Source organism: Varanus komodoensis, unplaced genomic scaffold (genome assembly GCF_004798865.1).
Source record: "Varanus komodoensis strain SLA01 unplaced genomic scaffold, ASM479886v1 scaffold30, whole genome shotgun sequence".
NCBI classification, from domain to species: domain Eukaryota; kingdom Metazoa; phylum Chordata; class Lepidosauria; order Squamata; family Varanidae; genus Varanus; species Varanus komodoensis.
In genome coordinates, this window is record NW_025335762.1 from 12982760 (window position 1) to 13007610 (window position 24851).

Genomic DNA, 24851 nt, shown 5'->3' on the forward strand with positions numbered 1-24851 from the left:
GGCTGCCCCACTTTACATGCCTAGTGACAGGTATCCGGCGACCTGAGCTTTTTCTCAGTATATCAACAATGGTGGTGGACAACCGTATAATGAATAATTTCAAGGGCTAACATACAGAGAAACTGGTACGGCACAGTGGCTCAGGGTGCAATCCTGTGGCTTCCGGACATTGTCTGGAGGGCTGCGGGATTCGTCAGAGTCCCATCGCTGAGGTCCTGACCCCTCAATGCGAGGGGTCCAGATGCAGAGCCCTTGCCTTGCGCCACTCACAGCCAAAATGGAAAGAGTTGCCTGGCTGCTTCTGCAAGGTTGCGAACCAGGCTCACCAAGGAGGAAGAGGATCGTGCCAGGGGGAAGCAAAGGAGGAGGCTGAGGCTGAAGGCTTGTGTGGTATTCAAATGGCACTCCAGCCTCCGTCCTTCCTTCTCCATCGCCAGATAATGGAAAACAGCCACCTAAGTGAAATGCAGAGCACGAGGTGCCGCAGCAAAGAAATCCACTGCCGTGCCTCACTGTGCGGATTGGACACACGTAGGCCTCCCATGTTCGGAGGCTTACCTTGACTGAGGGTAGAAAGCATGGCATTGGGCCAGCCCTGCTGTCTGGCGCATGTTGGGAGTGCTAGGCTCCCCCTCCCCCAAAGCTGTGTAGGCTTGGCCCCTGCGTCGAGGGCATCGGCAACTGAGAACAGAGACTAACATGAGTGGTGTCTGAGTTAAAGTTCTGCAGATTTTAGTAATGGGCTAGCATCATCCAGCACGTTGGAGGGTGCTAGGTTGCAGAAGGCTGCCCTAGATTATATCCTGTTCTCATTTTGGTTGCTTCTGGTAATATTGGGCACAATGCTCTCTGGAGCAGAACGGATCTGATGAAAATGGCCAATTTAGGTTAGCTTTTAGAAAAGGATCATACAGTTCTGGATAAATATTTGAGAACCAGTGTGGGTTAGCAGTCAGAACAGGACTGGGGGCATCCAAGTTTAGATCCTGGCTCAGCCATGAAGCTTAAAGGGTGACATCAGGCCAGTCACTTTCTGTTGGTCAACTAAAGCTACCCTGTGGCTCATTGAGAGAATAAAAGGGGGAGAGATCCTTGGATACCACTGCAAGCTCCTTGGGAACAGAGTGGAAGCAGATAAAGAAGCTAATCCCCAAGTGCAGAGGGGGTGCTCCTGAATCCGAGTTGCCAGGGGCAGAGAGGAAATGGCCTTTCCATTCCTTCATGCCTTGCTCATGGGCTTCCAAGAGCATCGGATGAATGACAGCTGGCAACCAAATGGTGCCCACCTTGGATCTGGGCTTGATCCAGTGGCACAGCTCTGACGTTCTCATTCTTCCAGGTGAATAGCACTTCCGGGGATGGGATGGATGCTGTAGTGATCCTGGAGAAGATCCCTTTCCAGGAGGAGAACATTGCCGAGCTGCTAAAGAGACACACAAAGCTCCAGCTCCTGATGTCCAATGATATCTACAGCACTTACCACCTTCAACTTCCTCCCGAACTGAATGGTAAGTGATTGGCAAAGGAGGCTTGATTCTCATGCATTCCTCAGTCTATGCCAAGGACGCATGACCTGTGGCCCTCCAGGTGTGCTGGTCTGCAGCTCTCATGAGCCTCGCCAGTGGTGGGGGGTAAGGGGAGCCACAGGCCAAGCCTGCTGGAGGGCCACGAGTGAGCCGGCCCTGGTTTATGCAGACCAGATGCCAGCCCTGCTGTTAGTGACTCACTTGAGGAGCTGCCCAGAAAGTGCTTAGGCTCTCTTGCATTGCCCTCGGTGGACCTTCTGGCCCTGCAAGAGGACGCTCTTCCCAGAAAAAAAGAGCTGTAGGTTTCAGCGGCCCTTTAGCAAGATGCCTCTTTTTATGGAAGTAGTAGACTAGCCCCTGCACCTCTGAGCTTTCCTGGCAGTGACACTTGTGCTGCAAGCCATCTGTGTAAAATTTCCCACAGTGCCTCTGAGCATTGGACATAGTGACCAGATGGGAAGCTGAAAACTGCAGAAGGCAGACTTCTTGGTGTGAGGGACTTACCCCAATCCGTGCAGATCGGTGACCCCTCTTTTCTGCTGTAGTGAAATATGGGACTGTGTTGTTCACATTCTGTTCATCTGGACTGCTGACTGGAAGCCAAAACTGTCCTCATGCCCTAGTGGTGTTTACTGGCAAGCCATGTGCTGGTTGTTCCCTGGTTCGGATTTTGACCTTGTTAGATCGTCCTGTGCAAGTTACTGCCCAGGTTCGGGCACTGCAATAACCTATGCTCAAGGGCTGAGTATGGGTTGAGTGTAGGTTGGTGTATTATGAAGTGTGGGTTCTTACATTGTCTGAACCCAGCCTCAATAAATAATCGTGGTTTATTAATCACAAAAAACGCACTGTTCACAACCCAAGACCAAACCATGAGTTTTCTTCATGGGTTCTTAGTGGTTAGCTAGCTATAGCTTGCTATCCACAGCTGGGTTCAGATAGCACAGTAACCCACATTTCAGCAACAACCCCCGATGCAACAGCAACCCACCCTCAGCTCTTGAGTCTGAGCTATCATGTTGTGTCAGCCCAGCCACGGTACCTAACCTGCAGTGCCACCTTACATTGCTGCTCAAAGGCTCGCCTTTCCCATGCAGAGCTAGTCTGTGCGGACTGATGGCACCGGAAGTGCTTGCCTGGCACTTGGCCGAGCCCGTCGTTTCGACAAGCATCCTGCCGGCAAGCATCAGTCCTCTCACTTTCTGGTACTGCTGAGAAGATGCTCTGGTCACCACAAGGTGGCACCCTTAGCCTGGGATCCAGGGAATGCTCTTAACTTGAGCATCAACCAGTGTTTATTGCTATTTGGGGGTTTCCTCTATTATTTTACTGCCATTAGGTAAAAGTTTGGCATCAGCCTCACTATAAGAAATGCACTTGCCTTTCTAGATTTAATCCGGGACCTTTTATTAAACCGTTACTACATAAAGGTGAATTGCCTCGTAGCATCCTCTGTACAATCTTGTATACAGGGTTGCAGAAATGGGCTGTTATAGTCCAGTTTGTTCAGAAGGAAATACCACAGAGGTCGGTACTTGAAAGCACTTGCTTTTAGGATGACAGCCTTCAGTGTCTATATTGTACACCTGGAGAACTCTTAGACAGTTGCACAGAGTGTGATGGAGAAAGGTATGAAGTCAATCATGCAACTCGCTAAAGGTGTGCTTACCTTGGCTTGTGCAGCAAGTGCTTAAAAAATTAGACTGCTATGGACAGTGGGCTGCTGAAGATGAAACTCTTTTGTGTGGTTCCTAGTGTCAGCCAGGGCTCAGACAGGAAAACCATTTTCCAGTATCAGAACATCTCTTTGGAATATGGGTGCCTCTGGGCATGTGCAAAATCCCCTAATTAAGAAGAACCAATGCATCTGCAGCTGCCAGCAGAAGGCATATTTTTTTTTTCAGACTGGCAAGTGTAAGAAACAGGAAGCTGCAGGATTCACTGGCCCTTGACTTGATCCAAAGGCCCAGTTTCTCTATTCTTAACTCAGGGTTTATCATGGCACCGTTGCATTGAAAAGACTACTAAGTGCAGGTCATGGGGTGGCTTCCAGAAGCACTCCTTCTGTTCCATGTGTGGTGTGTGCATGTAAGAAGGAGAATGTGTGTGCGCCTGTGTATCACTGGCATTTAGCCCCCAACTTCCATCTTACCATAATGAATACAGCCCTCATGTATGTGGGAAACAAATTTCCTACGGCTACATGGAAGGGGTTACTTGGCTCCAGAAAAGTGCAGACCAAAAAGTGCAGTTTTTCCTACAGTGGCTTGTCTGCTCAGAAGTAAGTCCCCTTGAACTTGGTTCATATAAGCTCCTTGCAACCGAATTATTTTTCTGCTCTGTACAGCACCATTCACACTGATGAGAAAACAAGTATTCATAATATAGAAAGGCCACAGATTCTCAGGTGGGCGACTACTTAGATCATTGCTCTGTTTTACTGACTTGGAATTGAAAGGAGACAAAAGTATTTGGCCTTGCTCAAAGAAGTGATCGTCCAACCCAGAATTCAGTTTCTGTTGCAAACATTATTTCCACAGATCTTTCTACAATCCCGGCTAGGAGAGATTTGAACTCTTGGTACACAATCAGTTCCCAATCTCTTCACAATCACTTGGCTATCTTGGATGGGCAATTTAGAAATAGCCCTGGGGCATATGATCTGCTCTGTCTGTGCTGTCTTTTAGACAGGCCTTTAAAATGTTTTATTCTAGACAGCTTTTAATTGCAGTGTTAGAGGCTTCTGTATCTCTTCTTCGTGTCCGTGTTCATTCATTTGTTTCTTGACTGGCTGAAAGAGAATGAGATGCTTTGTTTTTATTGCTTTTTCTGCTCATTGTTGTGTTGCTCATTTTAATACTGCCACACGTTTTATATTGATTCTACTATATCTTGCATGCCAGCTTGGAGAAAGCAGGCAGTATTTTGAAAGGCAGCTAATACATTTCTTAAATAATTGAAGAAAAGTTGTAACTGCTGGAATGGGTAATAACCGTTGAATCTGCAGCTGTTGTATATCCTGCACATATGACGGTGAGACACAGAGTATGTGGAGTGTCTTCTTGCAGGGATTTTGCATTGATCGACAACAGGAAATGGCATTTCGTTTTCCTTTTGTTGCTTATAAAGAAAAGATTCTTATGTATACATGGAGAGAACTGTTCTGATAAGTTATTGCTTTTTAAAACTTGCAAACTGTTTTATAGTGTACTGCATAAAGCAATCACTTGCCAGGATTCTTCTGTTTCAGGCAAACTCGAGCTCTGGCACCTCTTATGCAAAGAGCTGTGGGTCAGTGCGAGGGCTTTGCATCTCTAAATCACAGGTTCAGTTCTGGCTGTCTCCAGTTAAAGCAGGCCAATGGGCAAATCTGTCTGCTTGGGACTCAAAGGGTATCCCCATGAGGTTCACTGGTAGATGGGCATCTTCCTAGAGGTGGGGTCCCCTCAACCACTTTCTAAAAGGCCAAAACAGCTTGGTTGATGTGGTTGAAGTCCACAGCAGTTCCATCAAGCACTCAGGGCAGATTTCTGTAAGTGCAAAGCTGTGTGGTTGATGCAATTCGAAGGCCGGGAGGATCAGTAGGCCAGTGGGGCAGCCGCCCATCTGGGGAATGGAGTGAATAGATTCCCCTGGTCCCTGCCTCCGTGGGCTATAGGAGAACACCCTGGCAAAGGCGTGGTCTTTACTCTCATGGGGGTGGGGGACACAATGCTTTCCTGAAGGGTTTGCCTATATCAAATTAAGGGCTATTCCCACCTGTGCAAAGCTTGATCCATTTGTTAGTAAGTCAGTGATGTGGGGCCATGAGCATAAACAACCCAGTGGAGGCATGGGAAATAGAATACCAATTAGAATACCAATTCTGTGTACTGCCTGACACCTGCAGTGCTCAACTAGGGGTGAAAAGCAAAATGGAACCAGTTCAGGTGTGTCGTTCCAATTATGCAACCCTTAGAAGGCCTGAACCAAAACGAAAACTACTCCAGCTGCAGCTGAACCAGAAAGAACAACAACAAATATGTTAGAAATGGAAAATGCGTCAGTCCTAAGCTGCCAAGCCCCCTGTTTGAAGCATAACACCCGCTTCCTTTTGACAACATTTGAGAGTTGCACATTCTAGCAGCATCGTTCCCCTCGCTTCTTCGCCAGCATCCCTCAGAGGCATGTCTGAAACACTTACTTACTTTATTGTCTAGTTAATGTTCCTTTCAAGGTTTGTCTCCTCTGAGCTTACATAAGCTAACATGTATAACTAAGCCATTAAGAGGCCATAAAGTGTCGCTTTAATTTTTAATAGCTTTAGCATGTGTTTGTGTGCAGTGCATTTCCTTTTTTCTTCCAGTCGCCTCTTGCGTGCGCTATCAGTACTGCTGCTGTTGCTAGATCAAACTTGTCCTTCGAGCACGAGAGAGCAATTTGTGCTCTCTGTGTTTGGAAAAAAGGAATAAAACTATCTTCTTCCACAAAATTAAAACTATAAAATTATACTTTCTTGGCTTGGGGAGCCAGAGCAGGATTTAAAGCCTTCCTCTGCTATGCATGGCCGAAGTGGATTCACTGAAAGCAGCTACCCACTTTCCATCTGAAGCCCCTCCCATCACTCATCTCCTCCCATTATTATTCTCTTCCTTTATAAAAACTTCTAAACAAAGAAAATAATTTTTGCAAGCTGTAATCTGTAATAAATGTTGGGGGCATTTAGCAGGAAAAGTCCTATGAAGGCATACCTAAACAAAACTCTCCAGCACAAAACTTAAGAAACATTCCAAAATCCCTATTAGTATAATACCTTTATTAGGCCAACCCTAAAATTGCAAAAAAATGTACAAGCTTTTGAGATTTTATTTATTTATTTATTTATTTATTTGGGAGACTTCTATGCCGCCCCATTCACCAAAGCCTCGGGGCGGCTCACAGACTGGCAGGGAAGATGGTACAGAAAGCAGGAGGGAAGGGCAAATGATGCGTGAATGAGGAAGTCCCATGTTCAGAGTTGCAAGACAAGGTGGGAGAGAAGGAGAATGCAGACATTCCGAATCGCTTCTGCAGGTTACGTGATCGATCGTTACAGGATGTTCCTGCAGCTGGCCTCTGAGTGCAGCTGTTCTAAGATTGGAGGAACTTAAAAGGGAAAAAATGTCAGATCCCCTGTTTTGGAATAGGGGAGAAGCATATATTAACCCTCAGGCAGTGTCCAAAGTTTCTGTCAGTTATTTGGCCTAACATATGTAAGTTTTTTTGCATATGTGACTTCCCCCACCCTTTCACTCACACTCGGATCCATGATGCATTCCAGCATAGGATCACATCTGGGGAGCTCGTATAAATATTGCAATCAAGAACTCTTCTCTATCTCTCAAACACACACAAACCATTGAACTGGTGGCAATTGCTTGTCTTCATGAGTATTTATCTACATGGCGAGATCTCATGGCATCCCCTTTCATCCAAATAGTTGATTATCCAGGCATTCCAGCTTTCTCCCAAGGCTGTTCAAACTGATGAGGTTGCTTTGGATATGGAGCTGCACATGCACGTTTTATTGTCTGAATAGACACCCACCACATGCGCAGCATCCTGTCTGCAAAGGCTGTCATTTGTGAATTAGCGTCAGGTGAGCCCTCTGCCTTTCTTCTGCAGCCTGTCTCCAAAGCTCTTGCTCAGACATCACTTCAGAGCCTAGGCTGCCTCTTCCAAAGCTAAACAAACTAGAATATGGATGACTTATGGGACGGCCTGTAATCTCTTTGGCTTTTGATGTTAAAAACCTCTAATTAAAATTTCAGGCAGGAAAGTGTGCAAGCAGAGTAAATAATGAACTCAGCCAGGGCAAGGCTCTGTTGAGCCTCTAGCCACTTTTGACAGTGTGGGCTCATTCCAGATATTAAATTCCTTGAAAAGAGAGAACAAATTTACTTTTGGAAAAACAGGAGTCCTAAAGGTGCCAGCTGCCAGGCTCCCGGAGTAGAGCCTCCAAGGTTGCCGCATGGATTTCTTCTTGACTTGACTCCTGCAGCTTTCTCTCCTGGCTTCCCCAAGATTTATTATAGATTGCTGCTGCCTTTGGAAATCAATGGAGCTTAATCACTTGCTTCTTCACTGACTGTGCAGTACGGGAGAGATGAATTGGGAAAGAGACTTCTTGAAGTGCATGGAGTGCCACCTGCCAGTCTGTGTTTCCACACGCAGTTGCTCCTTGGCTTGCTGCTGCCGAGTCATATTCCCACAAGGAGTTGATTTCTAGGGTATGGAGATAGCTCATGGGAATTGCTGAAGAAGGCAAGGAGATTTGTTTTAAAAATGGGTTTGAGGGTGTACAGTTGGGCTTAGCAACTGCTCCGCTATTAAATCTCAGACCTGCCTACTTCTGCCTTCTCCACTGCACCCCACACAAGAGGAAGGGAACATTTATTGGTGATTCCTGTTCTAGTACTTCCTATATAAAAATCCTCAGCAAAACAGGTATGCTGATGATTCTCTTGGCTGCCAAGTTATTTTGAAGGTGCCCTTCTGCTTCAAGGCTTACACCTTTGTAGAAACAGCTTGCAGACTTAGTAGGTGGGCTCTTCCTCTTTGAAATCAAAATGAAGTAAGCCTTTGTAAATATTTCTGCTGGGGATTTGCTGTTGCAATGTCTTGGCAAATCTAAGTGCCTGCTGTGAAATCAATTACCTGCAGAAGATAAATATATGACAACAGGGAGATGAAATGTATGCAGTGGGGTCACTGTGTTTCTCACCCACAGTTGCTGAATTCAGACATCACCTGAACAGCGAGCATCATACAGACAGATGGGCAGCCTTCTTGCTGTGCTGTCCAAATCAACTCTGGATTATTCTTCTCATTACATTTCTGTATCACCCGTAGCCGAAGCTCTCTGGGCGGTTCACAACATTAAGTTACCCCTCCAGATTTCAACCAGACCGAACCCTGCTTAGCTTCCAAGGCTTAGGCAGGATGATTCCTGAAATCGGCAGGAAGTATTCTTCGCATGCAAATGTTTTCTATAAGGGAGCTCCATTTAGCATTTGCATCAGATTTACACCTAACATATCTGATGTAAGGCTCGCTCAGGGAGACAGATGGTGGATTAAACTGGGCTGATGGGTGTCACAGGGCTAGCAACTGGGGTGACTTGTGCTTTGATCTGAAACAAGACCCCTCCAAGTTAACATACCAGTTTCATGTTCTTTGATTGCTCAGACCACTGGCCCAAGAATGAAAGCGCAGGCAGACCAAAGTCCGCCTGGATTTAGGAATCTGGCAGCCCCAAGGAGCTAATTGAGTGCCACTGCCTTCTGGAAAGCTCCCAAACTTGCTGCTCTCTTAGAGCATAGTTCCACATTTACTCCGGGAGAAAACACTTTTTAGCAGAGGCCATCCACATAAATTGTGCAACATGTCTAAATTAGTTTTGATTGTTACAAGCATGGAAAGCTGACTTATGCTAAGAGTAAGATGCTCCATCTGCTCCTAATTGTCCACTTTGATAGCCAGTTGAATCACCAAGGTTTTAGGCACAGAAGTTTCCAAGGCCTACCTCAAGGTGCCTAGGATTGAACTTGTGACCTTTGTGCATTACACATGTGCTTGCTGAGCTATAGCCATTCCACAAAAGCTGAAAAATTGCTGCTTTTCTGCTTTCTGAAAGCAGAAAAATTGATTCACACACCTCTTGGTTCTGTAGTTCTGACCCCTAAATGCTGGTTCAGTTCAGTGCTCCAGAGTAGATCAGAATGCAGAACGCACTGCGATGACACATGTCCGCTTTGCTTTTTATTGATGCTTGACTGAGCACTTAAGCCTAGAAAGTGGTGACTTGTGCCGGAAATGTTAAGAAATGTATGGTACTGAGCCTGGAGCTGCTTCTGGGGAATTCCCATCTCATTCTCCCTTGGTGTCAGTGATGGCTTTAGCGCAGGGCTGTGAGAAGAGACCCACAATGCAGGAGTGTTCTGGGGCTGAAGCAGAGACATGGTATCTTCCCTTGTTCCCCAGCCAAGCACATGGAACTGCAGGAGATGAAAGAGAAGTTTGGCCAGCATCATGCTACGAACCTAGGATTGAAATCGTGTCAGGTGGAGGTCCATCCTATAGGGATTAGAACAGCCTTTTCCAACCTGGTATCTTCCACAGGTTTTGGACTCCAACTCCCAGGAGTCCTGATCATTGGCCATTCTGGCTGGGGCTGATGGGAGCTGTCAAGAAAAAGGTTAAGAGGAGGATTTGTGTTTCAACAGGTAAAAATGTTAAGGGACGTGCATGGTCACTATGATCCGTAGGTAAGGAGAGCACGTCAATTTCCTTGTTTTCCAAAGCAACCCTGTATATAATCCTTGTGTTCCAAAACTAGAAACCAAGTATCCTTTGTCACCCAAAATAAGTAAAAGAAGTAAGCTGCCTCTGTAATTTAACTGTTAAACAATCAGGATAAAGAAGGTGTATTACACGTCACGTGGCTCTTTGCTATGATCTCTTAATGGTATTAACCTCTTGCACACAAGATAATAAAACTTTCTAGTAGTATTTTTGTGCGGCAAGTTCTTGACTTTGAAAGGTCCTTCAGGTTCAACCAGAGAGGAGGCGTCAGCCTCTCCTGGGACCAATTTTGGAAATTCCACGAAAGAGCTAAAGCCAAAAACATCTCGAGGAGACCACGTTGGGATAAGATGAATTAGATTAACAGCTGGGGTGGAACTGGAAGCCTTCGGCTGTGCGTATGCCTGCCTCTTGTAACCCAACAGAATTTAGGCCGGGGAGCAACGTCCAGGGCAGGGAAATATTCTCGGGCTGCAGACTGGCCCTGGCCACCCAGGCTGCCTGTTGGCCGGTTCCAGATAGGCTTCCTGCTCTCTCAGGAACTTGTCTGAGCATCAGCAGCTTTTCTGGCTCTGCTGAGTTTTTGTGTATTCCATAGCTCAGCTCCGGCAGTGTGGCCCCATGTTGCTTTTCTACAAAGAATGGAGCTACATACAGTAAGCCAGGATAGGCCAGGTGTTGCTCCCCGACCCCAGCAAAGTTTCCATGTAAACTTTGACCCTGGTGTACTTCATGCCGTGAAATATGGCTCTGAGCAAGGATGGCGCTTAGACAGACGGCTATGGATTCCTTTATCATGCTCGCATGCTTCCTCCCTCCCTCCCACATTGCCCCCTGCCTTCAGCCTATCCATTAGCGATGCCCAAGCTATAAAATATAGCAAGGCAATCCAATGGAAGCACCACTGTTTAACATTTATAACCCTGTGCTGTCTTAATTCTTACTTTAAATCAAACTTGATCTTAAACAGGGTCAGCGGAGCTCAACTACTGCAAATCCATATGTATGGTTCGTAAAGGCAAACATCCAATATTCTTTCAACCCATTTGGAAAATTGGTATAAATGGATTTCCCGGGAACACTTGCTAGTCTAAGTGGGCTTCTAGTCACTCATGCCTCTTCACCAATTTCCTATTTGAAAAGAAGTTCCGGGACAAAGGGAGTGCTCCAAAACGCTACCTGAGCACGAACTAGGGGCCCATCTGGAGCAAGAGGCAAGCAAAGTCTGCCACCAGTCATAGAATGATATATATTCCACCAGCCTGACACCGCATGATCCATCAGTAAATGTCGGATCCATTAAGCAGCATGGTTCTTAATAATATTTAAACTGCGTTAGTCCATTTTTCTCTTTTAACATCTGGTTCCTTTCAGGCCAGCTTCCAGGGCCTGTCTACTTTCTTATTATGATAGCATGATGTTTTGCGAACAGCAGACCCAATTTCCATCTAATCTAGTTTCCCTGTGCATCCAGGAGAAACACCGGGTGGTTAATGCTCTTCAAAAGTCAAGCCCGGGCATATGTTGGAATCCCATTACAGTGGTTTATGTAAGCAGCTGCACACAGCTGCATGTAATTTGAACATTTGATTGTACACTTACAAATTCTTGGCTTGGAGAAGCATCTAAATCTTCCTAGGCAGTACCTACCTAAGGGAAAGCCATCAGCTTTCCTGATGTGGTTCCACACTACTTAAACCCAATGTTCAGAAGAGTGGCCTCTTGTGTACCACTGAAAAAAAGAGGAAATGTATCACCAAAAAAGGGTATGAGGGAAGACACAGATTTGGTATATGCTAGCTTACTCTTATAGAGCCATACTTAGAAGCAATGGCTAGAATTTAAAATGAAATATAGTCCAGGTCACCACGGTGGGAGGACAGAGACTAGGGAACCCATGTGTCTGCTGCCCACATACAAACTTGTGGTGGGCGTCTGCAGGACCCCTCCTGCTCTCCGCTTCCTAGGGTGCTTTTTTCTTTAAGCTGAGGTTGACCACAACTGCTTGATACATGGAGGGCTTCCCTGTGTAAATGGGCACCCAGCCACCATAGCTGGATTGCCCGTGCCCTTCCTATGGTGTTTTTCCTTTGAGACAGCCTTGGGCTGGGTGGTCTTTCAAACTGAGGATTGTGTTCTGACAGCCCTTCAAATAGAGGATACTTTCAAATAGGGTAGCAGCTGGTGGCACGTTAGCTGTCTTGGCCTACAACTCCTGCCAAAAGTTGTGTCCCCTGGATGCTCAGTCTCTCTGGAAACAGATTGTGTAGGTATTAGCCACTGGGGCACTGATTTCAAAACTGAGTGCCTTGAAAGATGTACTTATGTGCTGCAAGGAATGGAATCATGGGAGACCACTGTGCTAAAGCACCTAGCCTTAGAGGAGGCTACTCATTGCGTCTCTGTATGAATCACTGTTCTAGCCTTGCTGCCTTCCCTTGCCCTGCCTTTCCATGCAAAATGCACAGTGGCCCACCTTCTCAGGAGCCCTCTGTTTGTGTCTCTGCATGATATAGTGTGCTGGACTTCCCTTCTTCCAAGGCACAGAATTTTGACCTGTTCAGAAATGTGCTCTCAGATGCAGGCCATTTGCACAATGAGAGTAAAGCGAGGAGAAATGTCAAATGCTCTGCCCTGGGGTGGGGAATGGTGGTTTTGGAAATTTCAGCAGAATTTGAGATTTTCTGTTTGCCTGTGGCTTAAGAGTATACAGTCCTTGCCAGCTGGAAAGATCAGGCGAGAAGCGAGATGAGCGTTTTGGAAATTCAGACCTTGGCTGGGTATCGGGTAGGAATAGCTACAGCAGTTCGTGTGTCATTCTCCTTCAACAAATACTGAATCTCTTCCCAAAGCTCTCCTCCTGTAGAGCCCTTTCCCTTCTTGTCCACCAACTGTTGCTGTTTTTCTCCCACGCCACCCACTACCAGCACTGCCAAAAATACCAAATCAGCCAGCATAGTTCAGTGCCTGCAGCTATAATTAAAGTTATAAAACGAGTGGATACATCATCTTAACTTTTTCTGCCAAGAGGACTTGCAGCAGCGGTGTCAGTCAAGGAGGTGAAGCCTCCATGTGCAGGAGCAGGGGAAAGGATGGGGTGCAGGGCGTGAGCCCCTCTTGTTCAGGCATTGTTGTCCTGGCTGCATCACATCGCCATCCAGCTTTGGGGAGCTGGGCCACTGCCAGGAGCCCTGCCCCTTTCCTTCCACTCGGGCGGCTGCTTGGCCTTTGCCCCTCGATCTCCCCATTGCTGCTGTGGGACGCTACCGTGGTGGCCGGGGAACCCCTCCGCTTCCGTCAGTAGCTTTGCAACGGCAGCAGCGTGGCATGCAGACCGTCTCTACGGCTTCTGTACAACCAGCGCGCTGCCTGTGTGGCGCATCCAGAAAGCAATATCGCTACAGTACATTCCGTGTGCAGCAAACGCCACATCACAGCTGCGGCCTTTGTATACATTCTGCTCCATGCACAATTTCAGAATGATGTGCCGTGCCGTGCCGTGCCAAGCAGTACAGCATCACCAGCTGGATTCTGTGATCTGCATGAGCTACGCAGATTAAAGCATTTGTGCCAGGTTTCCCCTGTATTGCGTAATGGATTTTGCTTCTTGTTACAAGGAGAGGTCAGGAGCATAGAAGCTCTGCCGCTGCTGAAAATCCTATTTCCATCAACCTCAGCTCGATGTCAAGGCTTCTATTGCCCGGACTCTTTCCAGCATAGTATTTTATTTATTTTTTTAATCCTACTTTTCAGCCAAAAGTTTGCATGAGAGCATGCCACGATTCTATTTTTCTGTCACTAAAATAAGATAGCCTCTGCCCCGCAGCTTTACTATCTGAATAGACACAATACAGAAGGAAAAAGGGATGGGAAGAAAAGAGAGAGAAATGGAGTAGTCTTAAACTTCGTAGCCATAAGGACTACAAGCTTGCTTTTCTTAAAAAAACAAACAAACAAACATGAATTTCTCAGTTGAAGCTGATTTACTGAGTCCAGTGCCTCCAATGCCTTATTCTAGGGTTGGAATGGACACACGTTTGGCTTGCAGGCACTAACTTTTTGTGTATTTGTTGCTTGGACAGAATCTCACAATCCATTGGCAGTTTAGGATTGAAACCAGTTGCAAAATGGCAGATTGGGATGGACTAAGGAACTAGTAGCCTTGTGGAAGCCCAGTTCCCTGCAGCTTCAATAGCAGTGATCAGGGATGGTAGGAATTGGTGTCTGACAATATCTGAAGGGCCACAAGCCCCCCTCCCGCACCTAGGTGCATGTAAGTCCTGAACTCAGCCTGTGCATTACAGTGCCTTTCGAGCTTTTCTGCACAAGGCTGTTTATCAGCTGTAAGTCTAGTGTATCTAGTTTCAGCATCTTCACACATTTGAAATTCAAGCACTACATGTACAGCGCATTTTTCCTGCTTTTTCTCTAGTGTAACCTCTAGTGGTACCATGGTATCGTGGAATGGCAGAATGAATAAGTAAAACAGCACTTCCTTTAACTTTTACAATAAATATTGCATTTTCCCTACTTTAAAAAGTTTCCAAAAAGTGCTGTTTAGACACAGGAGTGAAACTGGAGGGTTGCAATGTTGTCTAAAGAGTAAGAGGGATTATATAAACGAGCTTGGGTTGCTTGTAAGAGGAAAAAAGGAAGGATATAAATAAAGAACCCCAAAACAAACATGATCAGAGAATGACTCATGAATAGTGAATGGCCCATGTTCTGTGTACGGATTTCCCAGAGAAGTCTAGTTGGTGGACAGTGCTGGGCTAAATTAATCTTTTTCAACATACATTCAGCTCTCCAAAGATAAACAGTACAGAAATTAAGAATGCCAATCCCATCTACTGCAGCAGGGGCGGATGACCTGTGGCCCTCGAAAGATTTTGGCTTACAGCTCGCATCAGCCGTAGCCAGCATAGCTCATGGTGCAGGACTGGGGAATTCGTGGGCCAAAGGTCACTAGTCGCCACCCCTTTTCTGCACTGACTTTCGTGTTCATGTCGAATCCCAGTATACATACCAGCCTGTTCTTACTCCAAGGAGCTCCAAGAACCCAAAACTGGGATGCGCATACAAGGTAATTATTGTACAGAAATTGTAGACATATTTACACTGCTAAAAGAGGTTCTGCTTAAAAGCCAGAGCTACCGCTTTGGTCCTAAATAGGTATACACTACTCCCATTGGCTTCGTCTGACATCATCCTGTCTCCTAGGTATGCTGTTGCATCCTAAAATACTGATCTTGGTTTTCCTTCTCTCCAGCATCAGGCTGATGGGATGCGTACTTCAGTAAGCTTCATCAAGAGGTCCGCTGTATTGCTGGCGGCTGTGACCTTGAGCATGTTTTTTTTAAATGCTTTGAATATACCTGGATGCAAATATGGTAGGGCACAAACCTACATCCAGATATTAATAAACGGGAGCAAACTATGTCTTCTGTTCTGTTAGAATCTAGACAGATCCTCCCAGTCTTTGTTGGAGACAACAACCTTTCTGTTACTCATTGCAGTTGTATGTGAGGAAACTGTATTTTGGAAAGGCTTGTCTGTCATTATGGATCTTTGGAAATCATGGTCCAACAACCTGCTTGATGCAGGGAATTCAGAGGTGGAACATCCCCAACAAATTGACTTTTTGACTGTCTCCTGCTGACACCCCTTTCTAGGTCATTGCTTCCTTTGCCATCCAGCTCTTCCTATCAGAGCTTTTGCAAATGCTCAACCAAAATCTACCGTACTATAACCCAAGCTCATTAAAACTAGTCCTACCGTCTGGGGCAGCAGAGAACAAATCTTGGTCCCCCTCTGCGTAACAATCCTTTATGTATTTGGAGAGTGCTTCAGTGTTCACCAGACATACTGTGCTTCATTCTTTCCATCTTTCCTTGTAGAACTTATTTTCCATATCACTGACCATCTCCATTGGTCTGAACTTCTCTGAACTTCTATCCAGTTTGTCTCTCTCCTTCCCTAAGTACAGCACTTTAAACATGAACACAGTATTCCACACAAGGTCTGACTGTTGAGAAGGTTTTGAGGAACCTCAAAGCATCCAATTTCATAAACTTGTTAAGTTTGGTATTTTTTTTGCTCTAGAACTTAATTTCACTGGGAAACCCTGAGTTCTAGTATTAAGGGAGATGGTGAAATCAGTTCTGTCCATCTGTCCGCTGTTGGCTATGCTGGCTGAGTATGATGTGAGTTGTTGTCCATCATGCCTCAAGGTCTCCAGGTAGGGAAGGCAGAGTTGGGATGTTGGACTAGGATTGGAGAGATTCAGTCGCAACTCAAGCATGAAATGCCTTGGCTCCTCTGGGGCTCCCCTGGGGCGAGTGGGTATCTATCTTTCCACACAGACTGCTTGTGAGAATAGGCACACTGCCCAGGTAAGAAGAATGGACAACATAATAAATGACTTCATTGAGGTTTGAACTGATCCAGAATCCAAACATGTAGCACATCTGGTTCCAATAGCAGATCAGAACAAGACTCAACATGAGTCAGGTTCAGTTGCCAAGAATGAACGGCCTACTCACACCTTCAGACCTCCGTGATGGAACCGCAGTTGTTAAACCTGCAGAAAGAAGGTGGTCTAAGTGGCCCAGGTTGCTCTTAGGGAATTCCATCTATCCATAACTGCTGTCTAATCAGAGCCTTGTTCTCAGGCTTACAGTTTAAGTCAGGCATAAAGCCAAGCTCCAGATCACCCACTGGCCCTGGCACCAGGATGGCTAGTCCCGAATGATCAAACCACCTAGCTGTGCTTCTTACATATGCAGTTCTCTGGACTGTTACAGCTGCAGGTTGTTGTTGTTTTTAAAGCTGTATTTGGACATGGGTGTGTGGGAAGTCCGCATAGTGGTTACGAAACTGTCTCCAATTTCTATAATTGGCTGTGTCTGTGGTTAGCTTTGACTGACCATGAGGCTCATATGAAAAGTTCTTGACTGGACATGGGCTTTGTTAGAACAGCTTTTTCCTCCTCCTCTGGCTTGACCCATGCATGTGGACGAGTGGTCCTGAGAGGTTCTTGCGGTGGTGATGATGATAACTTTTAGAAAAGCCATCATCAAACCAAGCAGTACGTCTGACTTGATTCTCCGTAATATTTGTGCAGGATTCTGCACTGTACTTGTTCCAGTTTGCTCACGGGCGTCTCATGATCTAAATATACGTTAGATGACATGAAGCTGCAACCCGTACCACTGAGAGCTGCCCAGACATGGCAGACCTCAGAGTGCCAATTTTCCTCTTGGTATGTGTGCCTGTAAGCATTTGAAGCGGTGAGTCATATAAAAGCGGATTTGCTGGCTCTGCTACTTTGGGTGGCCAACTGTCTGGATGAGAACTCTTTCACCTCCTTAGATTTTTTTAATCATATCCTCTGCCTCCAAGTCAAACCAAAGTTTTCTAACACGGTAAAGATGGTACAATGATTGTCAGTATCAGTCTGGTCCATGGTCACCCAGTAAGTTGGATGGCTGAACGGAGATTTGAATCAGGTTCTTTCTTTACCAGACATATAAGATTGAGCCAGAAGCAAGAATTTGTCCCCGTCTACACAATGCAGGTGGTAGAATGGCTTGTGCAACTTCAAGTTACATTCCAGATGATGTTTTTAAATGGTCCCCCGTGTTAACATTAAAATATTTTTGTTTTAAAGCCTTTCCACAAGCAAAGAAACATAGCACAGCAAGAAGATTCATTCTGTACTCTCATTGTTTATTAGTATCCTGCTGGAAAGAAATTTGATAGAAGAGTGTTTAAAGCAACAACAGCAACTCTAAACTTTATGGACCTTTGGCTGCAGGGTATATTCCATTCTATAACCTCATTCTGTTGTACTGAAAGTGAGCGCAAATAAAGTTAGTTCTACTGGAGGTTCAGGTGCTGCCTCCATCTCCTCCATCCACCCCTCCTAGGCAAGAGCAGTTGAATTGTCCCACCTATGAGACATGTGTTTGCATTCCTCCAATTGGCATTCTGTTTGCAAATTATTCTTCTTCCTTGTTCCCCTGCATGAAATCTGCTTTGCAAGCATGGGAGCCTGGTTTAGCTTTTCCTGGTGACTATTATTATTATTATTATTATTATTATTATTATTATTATTATAACATTTCTATGCCGCCCCTTGCCGAAGCCTCAACTTTACCCCACTCCTCCCCCAAATCCTTAAGCAACAGCTGGGACACTCTTCTGTGAACACACGGATGGTGGGAACTGGATCAACTTCATGTGTTTGGGTTTTGTGTGTGTTTCATGTTATCAGGGTTTTCCTGTGCATTCCATCAATCTCGGTTTTGGCAGGACAGGCTTGCTCTGTGCTAGATGGATGGAAGCCACAAAGTCCCGCTTTTCAAACAAATTGTTATTAGTTTAGTAAGACATTATACATAGACACTTACAGTTGATAACCACATAGAGCCCCTTCTGAAATGTTTACTTTTTGTACTTGGCTGGGCTGTCTAGGAGAGAAGACTGCAGAGGAAATGCTGTACAGGGTCTAGGCCAGCCTTTCTGTACCTGGTGCTCTGCAGACACACTGGACTACAACTCCCATCACACATAAGAGTGATGGTAATTTTAGTCCAACACATAGGATGGAGAAGAGACAGGAATATTTGGAGTTGGAGGAAAACAAGCTAAAGATCAGGAGACTAAAGGGGCAAGAAGGCGGTAGGTATCTGGGCAACCATCTCACAGAGCTTCTGGGAAAAGCTACTGAGGGGTATTTGTAGAAAGGATTGGAAATTGGTCAAAGGATGTGTGTGACCCTTTTCTTCCAAAATGGAGCCACCTTTTACTGTGACCATTGGAAATAGCTATGAGAGTGGCCCATTTGGAAATCAGTCAGAGGAGCTGAGCCTGGAGTCCCACTCTGCTCTGCCTGGTGGGCAGCCCGCTTTCCCAGTCATGAGATGGTTGCTGTTTCCTCCCTTTCCAGCCCAGACCAAATGGTCAGTGGTTTCCTGGGTTTTCACAATTTGCCCAGTTCCATTATGAAAAGCTTGAAATGCCCCTACTGAGACTTGTCCACTGACAGCAAGAGCCTTGCACTACATTGTGTTGGAATTCTGGGCATTTGGCCCCTCCGCTCATGCCAGAGCCCTTTCGACCTTCAGCCCCACCCATGGCTGGGATGGAGCCCCTGATACCCGCAGAGCCTCGGTGCTTCTGCCAGACCCTGGAAGGGGTGACTGGGGAAGGCAAGCAAAATCTGTCCAAAATGCCCAAAAATGGCCCACGAAAGTGGCCAAAATGGCAGGTTGGCAGAATGCTTCCAAATTCACAGTGTTTGCTGAGAGAACCTCTGAAATTGAACCCTGACCTTAAGCTGAAAGGGGTTCCACACCCCTGGCACGAGTGACGTCGAGCACATGCTTGGAAATCTCCAGTAAGAATGCTTTAAAAGAACTGGGCATTCCTTGCACACGGGTGTCTGGCTCATGTGCACACCTCCCCCGGTGCTATAAAATGGCATGGGTAAATAACACGTCTCTAGTGGGCACATGTATCCCAGTGGCAGGTTGCCTGGAACCTCCCATGTCAATATGGGTTTGGTGCCTAACCGTAGCCTCCTGTAACCTGAGTGATGGGTGAAGAAGCCCTTTAAATTCCTGATAGTTGCAACTTCTGCCATCTAATCCTCTTCCCTTCCAGGGTTGCCATCTGCCGCTCCCTCACCTTCTGCTCTGCCAAGCTGCAGACCAAACAAATAAGGGTGGCATGACAAGACTGGAGAGCAAGGGCTGCCTTCAGTGGAAGATGGTAAAGCTCCACAGCCTTTGTGTTCAGGTCACAAATTTGCCCACAGCTGGCCAAGAGTGACCATAGTGACATTGTTCGCTATACCAGCTGCTTGAAAAGAAACACTTCTGAGTTTCCAGGAGGTGGGAAAACCTGTTTCATACAAAATTCTCTGATTGATTATTTGGAATGAAGAGAGCCACCCCCTGCCTTTGTGTCAAGATGAGCTGGATGGCTTGCTCGTGCATCTGTGTATGTTTTGAGCATAGAGGGGGCGAGGGAGAGGGATTTCTTTGCACTGCGTTTCAATCTATAGCCCTTCCCCCTCTCCATCCTGGGCTTCTGAAACCTCCAACTTAGAAGAGCTTATATAGGATATCATCCCCATCCGCCTTAATTCTTTGTGGGTTTAATGTTTTAGTTGGCTTATTCCTCCTGAGGTCAGAACAATAAGACGCAAGAAGTAAAAGCTTACATTGCCTTTCTATGGAAAGCACATGCCAAGAATTTTAATCTCCAGTTAAACAGACTCTGATTTTTATATTACCTAGTGTAAACCTGCTATGAATATTTTCCAGATATTCTGAGAACATTCATCAGCTTGCTGTGGCTGCCATTCCCCAGACTTCTTCTTAGCTATATTAATCTAAGCGGAGTTCTAGTAGGTGGCCCTGTGCTTTCTGTAATATTTCACTTCTTTGATGTTGCGTTTACCGAGAGCGGCCCTGGACACTGTAGGGAGGAATTTCATGTATTTCATAACGGCACTACACAAATGCCCCATTCAGAATCATAGAATAGTACAGTTGGAAGGGGCCAGAGGGCCATTGGTCTGACCTCCCTGCTCAGCGCAGGACTCCATATTTCAAAGATCCCAGCTCAGTTCACTTCCTTGTCAGGACTGAGCATGGGGAAGAAGTCCAGCAAGCGCAGGAAAGCTGGATTCCAGTTAAGCCATCCCTCTCAGATGGCTGTCCAATTACAGCTTGAATGCATCTAGTGTGGGAGAGCCAACCACCTCCTAAGGTCATTGTCATCAATCTAATAGTCAGGAAGTTTATCCTGATCACTAGCTGGAATCGGGCTTCCTGTAACTTGAGCCCATTATTCCATGTCCTGCATTCTGGGATGATCGTTAAAAGAAATCCTGGCTTTCCTCTTTGTGATAACCTTTCAAGTACTTGCAGCCCCTCAGCCTTCTCTTCTTGAGGCTAAACATGCCCAGTTCTTTCAATCTCTCCTCATATGGCATTGTTTCCTGTCATCCTTGTTACCCTCTGAACCTTTGAAGAGCCAACATAGGCATCAAATTGATTTCTAATGGCTTGTACATGGGGATAGCTGGATGGTGTCCCGACACGTGACCAGTCATGAATTGTTCTTGAACTCCAGGACGGCCCTTTGATGCCACCTCCAAGCACAGGAAACTTGGAGGCCATCTGTTGACACAGTGCTTTTACATGGTCTGGAATAAGTGCGGTAGCAAACTCATAGTGATCAGCAGTGGATCTGTAGTTTACTACTGGGAGATTTCCTGAGTGCAGTCACAGACAAAGTCTTCTAAATCTAAGCACTTTCCTCAAATGATCCAGCTTGTGGACTTCATTGTGCTTCAAACGGCTGTACAGATTTTGCCAGGGCTGAATGTACCAAAAGGGACTGAGGCTTTTCCTGAAGCTTAAATGGCTCCTATATAACAGGTGAGAAGAAACTGAAGATAAAAAACTTTTTGCACTGCTGAATATTTATGTATCTCACACATATTGCCAACACGTGTCTAGCACATGTCTTAGGCTTCCATTGTTATTATGAGGATTAGCTTTAGCCAGTAACAGCAACCACCTTGGATAGGGAGGCTCAAGTTAATTGCTCCCAAAGTGTTAAAATCAACCAACATCATAGGTTTTCGTTAAGACGCAAGAAAACAGCATCTTGCCAAATGCCTTGTGGCCATTCGAGAAAGGCCAGACTTTTCTCCCACTGCTGCAGAGAATTCTGCAGAGAAACATTAAAACAAGACATCCTTTCCCACAACTTTCTAACGCAAAATCCTGTCGTCATTTCTCTTTGGCACTGTTTTTCTTTTTTTAAGTGGTCAAGGAATGTTAGCTGTATCAACACAAGTTTTGTTATTGGCTCAATGACACAAATTAAGAACTGGTGCCCAGTCTTGCTTCATACTTGACTCTGTCAAGTGACTTGACTCCGTAGCTAAGGTCAAAAGATTCTTATCAGTCACTCATCATCAAGGGCTCCCAGAGTCAGGCAAGATGCCCTTTACATACTAAGCAATGGCAGCAAAGACTTCTCGGGCTGATGTCCACAAGTCTCCTGCTAGGTAACTAATGCTGGCCAGCAATGGCATGAATGGAGGGGAGGTATTAGATAGCGTGGCCAAGCTAATCTAGTGTGCCTTAGGTCCTGGAACAGCTGAGCTGTGGAGACCACTGTGGAGTCCTAATGAATGATGGCCTTATTGTATACTGGCGTTGTGCTGTGCCAGCAATTTGCAAAATGCCCCACGAAGCGAAAAGAGTATTGAAACAATCTGCTCCTATAGCTATCCCCTTGCTTTTATTACAGATGCTTTGCTTCTTGAGTACCAGAGCTGGAGTCCCACCAGGAAAACTTGAACCAAGTCCAGAATAAAACAAAACGGAAAGGGGCCTTTGCAAATCTAGACTGACCGACTGCTGGATGTGCCCATTTCCACATCCTCTTCTGCTGTTAGGGATTTGATTTGAGTTTTAACAGGCCCGAATGTTTTCTCTCTGGCCCATGTTTGTATTGCTGTTTATCCAACTTGCACTGGAGAATCTTCTCCCCTGGAAGTGGCTCTATAGGACCAGATTGCACTGCAGTTCTGTTCTGTTTATTGTGACTGGCAAAGAAATGTGTCGAAGAAGAATTTCCACCAGTTTTCTTTCCCCACCCGTCTTGTCCTGGGAACATCTGCATAATTAGTTTTCAATGAAGGCATTCTTTAGATTCTGGGGAGGAGGAAACCTTCATCTTGGATGTCCTCCTCTTCGGGTCTGCTTTATGATGGACATGGTTTCATTGCTCTGGACAGGCAGTTCTTAGAAGCCTAGTGCATGTTTTCGCACATGTTTTTGGCTGTACATTATGTAATGGATACATGATTAATATTATTCACATGTATCATAATGTTTTCTACTCTGCTTTTTATAAAAAGATAGCCAAAGTAGCTAACACAGCCTTTTAAAAGCTTAATGGTTACAAAAAAGCATTTCAGATCTTGGCATCTCAAATCTCTGGGGAAATTTGGCCAGCAGTTTCATGATGATGTTAAATAGCACAGGTGATAGCACAAGTCATGGTGCAGAACCTCAGTCAGGCTTTTGCAGGACAAAATCAGCCTTCTTCGGTTCCTGTAGGTTTCCTCCCATCTACTGATATTTTGGTGGTTTCCTAGATTTGTTACTTTTTCCTCCATTCTAAAAGGTTGAAACGCCTTTTTCTAACATACAGTTACAGGGAGTAACAGCTTTATATTAAAAGACACTGGTATTATTTGGTTTCCCTCACCAGTGGGATGTGACCCCCATGAACTTATCTGACGTGGGGTTCAGCCTTCAGGATGAGAAAGCTTCCACACCACTGCCATGAGCCAAAAACCTTAAGGGCACAGCAGCAGTTCCTCATCTTCAACATCTGGTTCCTTGCTTCCAGGAATGAGTCCTTATTGATAGATGCTCTCCAAAATGTCCTTTTAAATGCTTTTTACGCTTGTGGTTTGTTTGCAGCTTATACAATTCCTCTGATCAATTGATATCATTTATTGCAGTCCTCTACCCCTAATTGGAAGAGGGTTTTCATGTCCACCACACCATCTGCTTTCCATGTGAAGTAGCCATTCTGAGAATATCACTGAAAACAGTCCTTGGAAATCAAGGAGGACACTGGAGGAATAGTTTTGGCGATGCTCTTCTTGGATGATAATGCCACGTTTCTGTTTTTGCAATTCCAGAGATAAAAACAACCGTGGTGTACCCAGCAACAGAGAAACACCTTCAGAAATATTTGCGTCAGGAAGTGTATCTCATCCAGGAGACTGGAGAGGATTACAAAAACATTACCCTCCCATTTATCCAGTCTCAGAGTTTCAGCATACAGGTATGGAATGTAGCAACCGGTTCCAGTACAGTCCATGGCTGGGATCCAAAGAGTTATCATAGGCACACCCAAAACCTTGCCGCATGCCCAGTTGAATTTTCGAGAATTTTTATCTGCTATGAATGATGGCCCCAGCCCCAGCACTCCCCTGGTCTCCCCGTGCCTGATGACAAACTGCTTATGAAGCTCCTCTCGGGTTCGGAATGGGTCTGGCAAAGGGCAAGTACCTGGCACGGCAGCGGGGCGGAGGTGAGACTCAAGACTCACAGGTCCAGGCTCCACTGGGGGAGTACAAAATGGATCGTGCAGCTTTTTGGATTTAGGCCAAGGTCTTTTTAGGGACATTTAGCTGATTTTAACAGACAGGCCTTTCTCTGTGTCTTCTCAGACGGGCTTTTGTGACTCAGTTGTTTGGATGGATAATTATGAGGACTTAACAAGATTTAACAAATGGTTTAGCTCCCCTCCCCACCCACTTTGGTGGGATGTAATTTCATCCAGCTTTTGGGGACACTCAGTATGCAGCAGGAAGGCTGTTTTGCCCGACTACAATTTCCTACATTTAAAGTGGCCTCTGCATCCTCAGCAGTATATTACACTTATATTACAGTCCTGTGCAAAATCCGATGCAGTATCTACTCAGATGTAAGTGTCAGAACTGTTGTCTTTGGCATCATTTCAGTTGGAATGAGAACTAAAGGCTGAGATCAAAATCTTCTTGAGAGAGTGGGTTTGGTCTGGGGGCTGAAGAAGGGAAAACTGAGCAAGAAAGCAACACACACACACACACACACACACACACACACACACATCCTGTTTGTGGTAGAAGGATAGGGGAAGCAGAGCCCGCTGCATGAGCTCTTCTTTTCGCAGAAGTCTCATGCACTGGCCGTTTCATCTGGACATCCTGTCCGCCACTGGTGCTCAGCCTGTTGGTCCTGACAGCCACACATGATTCTGGCTTGCAAGTCAGAGGCCACCTGCATGTATATACTCATAGACACAGAACATACAGATGTACCCATCCATGCCCATAAGCACAGACATACGCACTTGTCCCAGGGTCCTGGTACAGATGGCTTGTTCAGGACCCCTAGCAGCAGCTGGGAAAAA

At 45.7% G+C, this 24851-nt stretch overlaps 1 protein-coding gene across 1 annotated transcript in view; it reads left to right on the forward strand.

The window, feature by feature from the left end:
* Window positions 1-24851, forward strand: part of DCPS (decapping enzyme, scavenger) — a 48100-nt gene that overhangs the window by 5912 nt on the left and 17337 nt on the right. The window contains exons 2-3 of the mRNA XM_044437432.1: window positions 1340-1508; window positions 23593-23738. Coding sequence (XP_044293367.1) covers window positions 1340-1508; window positions 23593-23738 — 315 coding nt within the window. The remainder of the gene's footprint in view (window positions 1-1339; window positions 1509-23592; window positions 23739-24851) is intronic.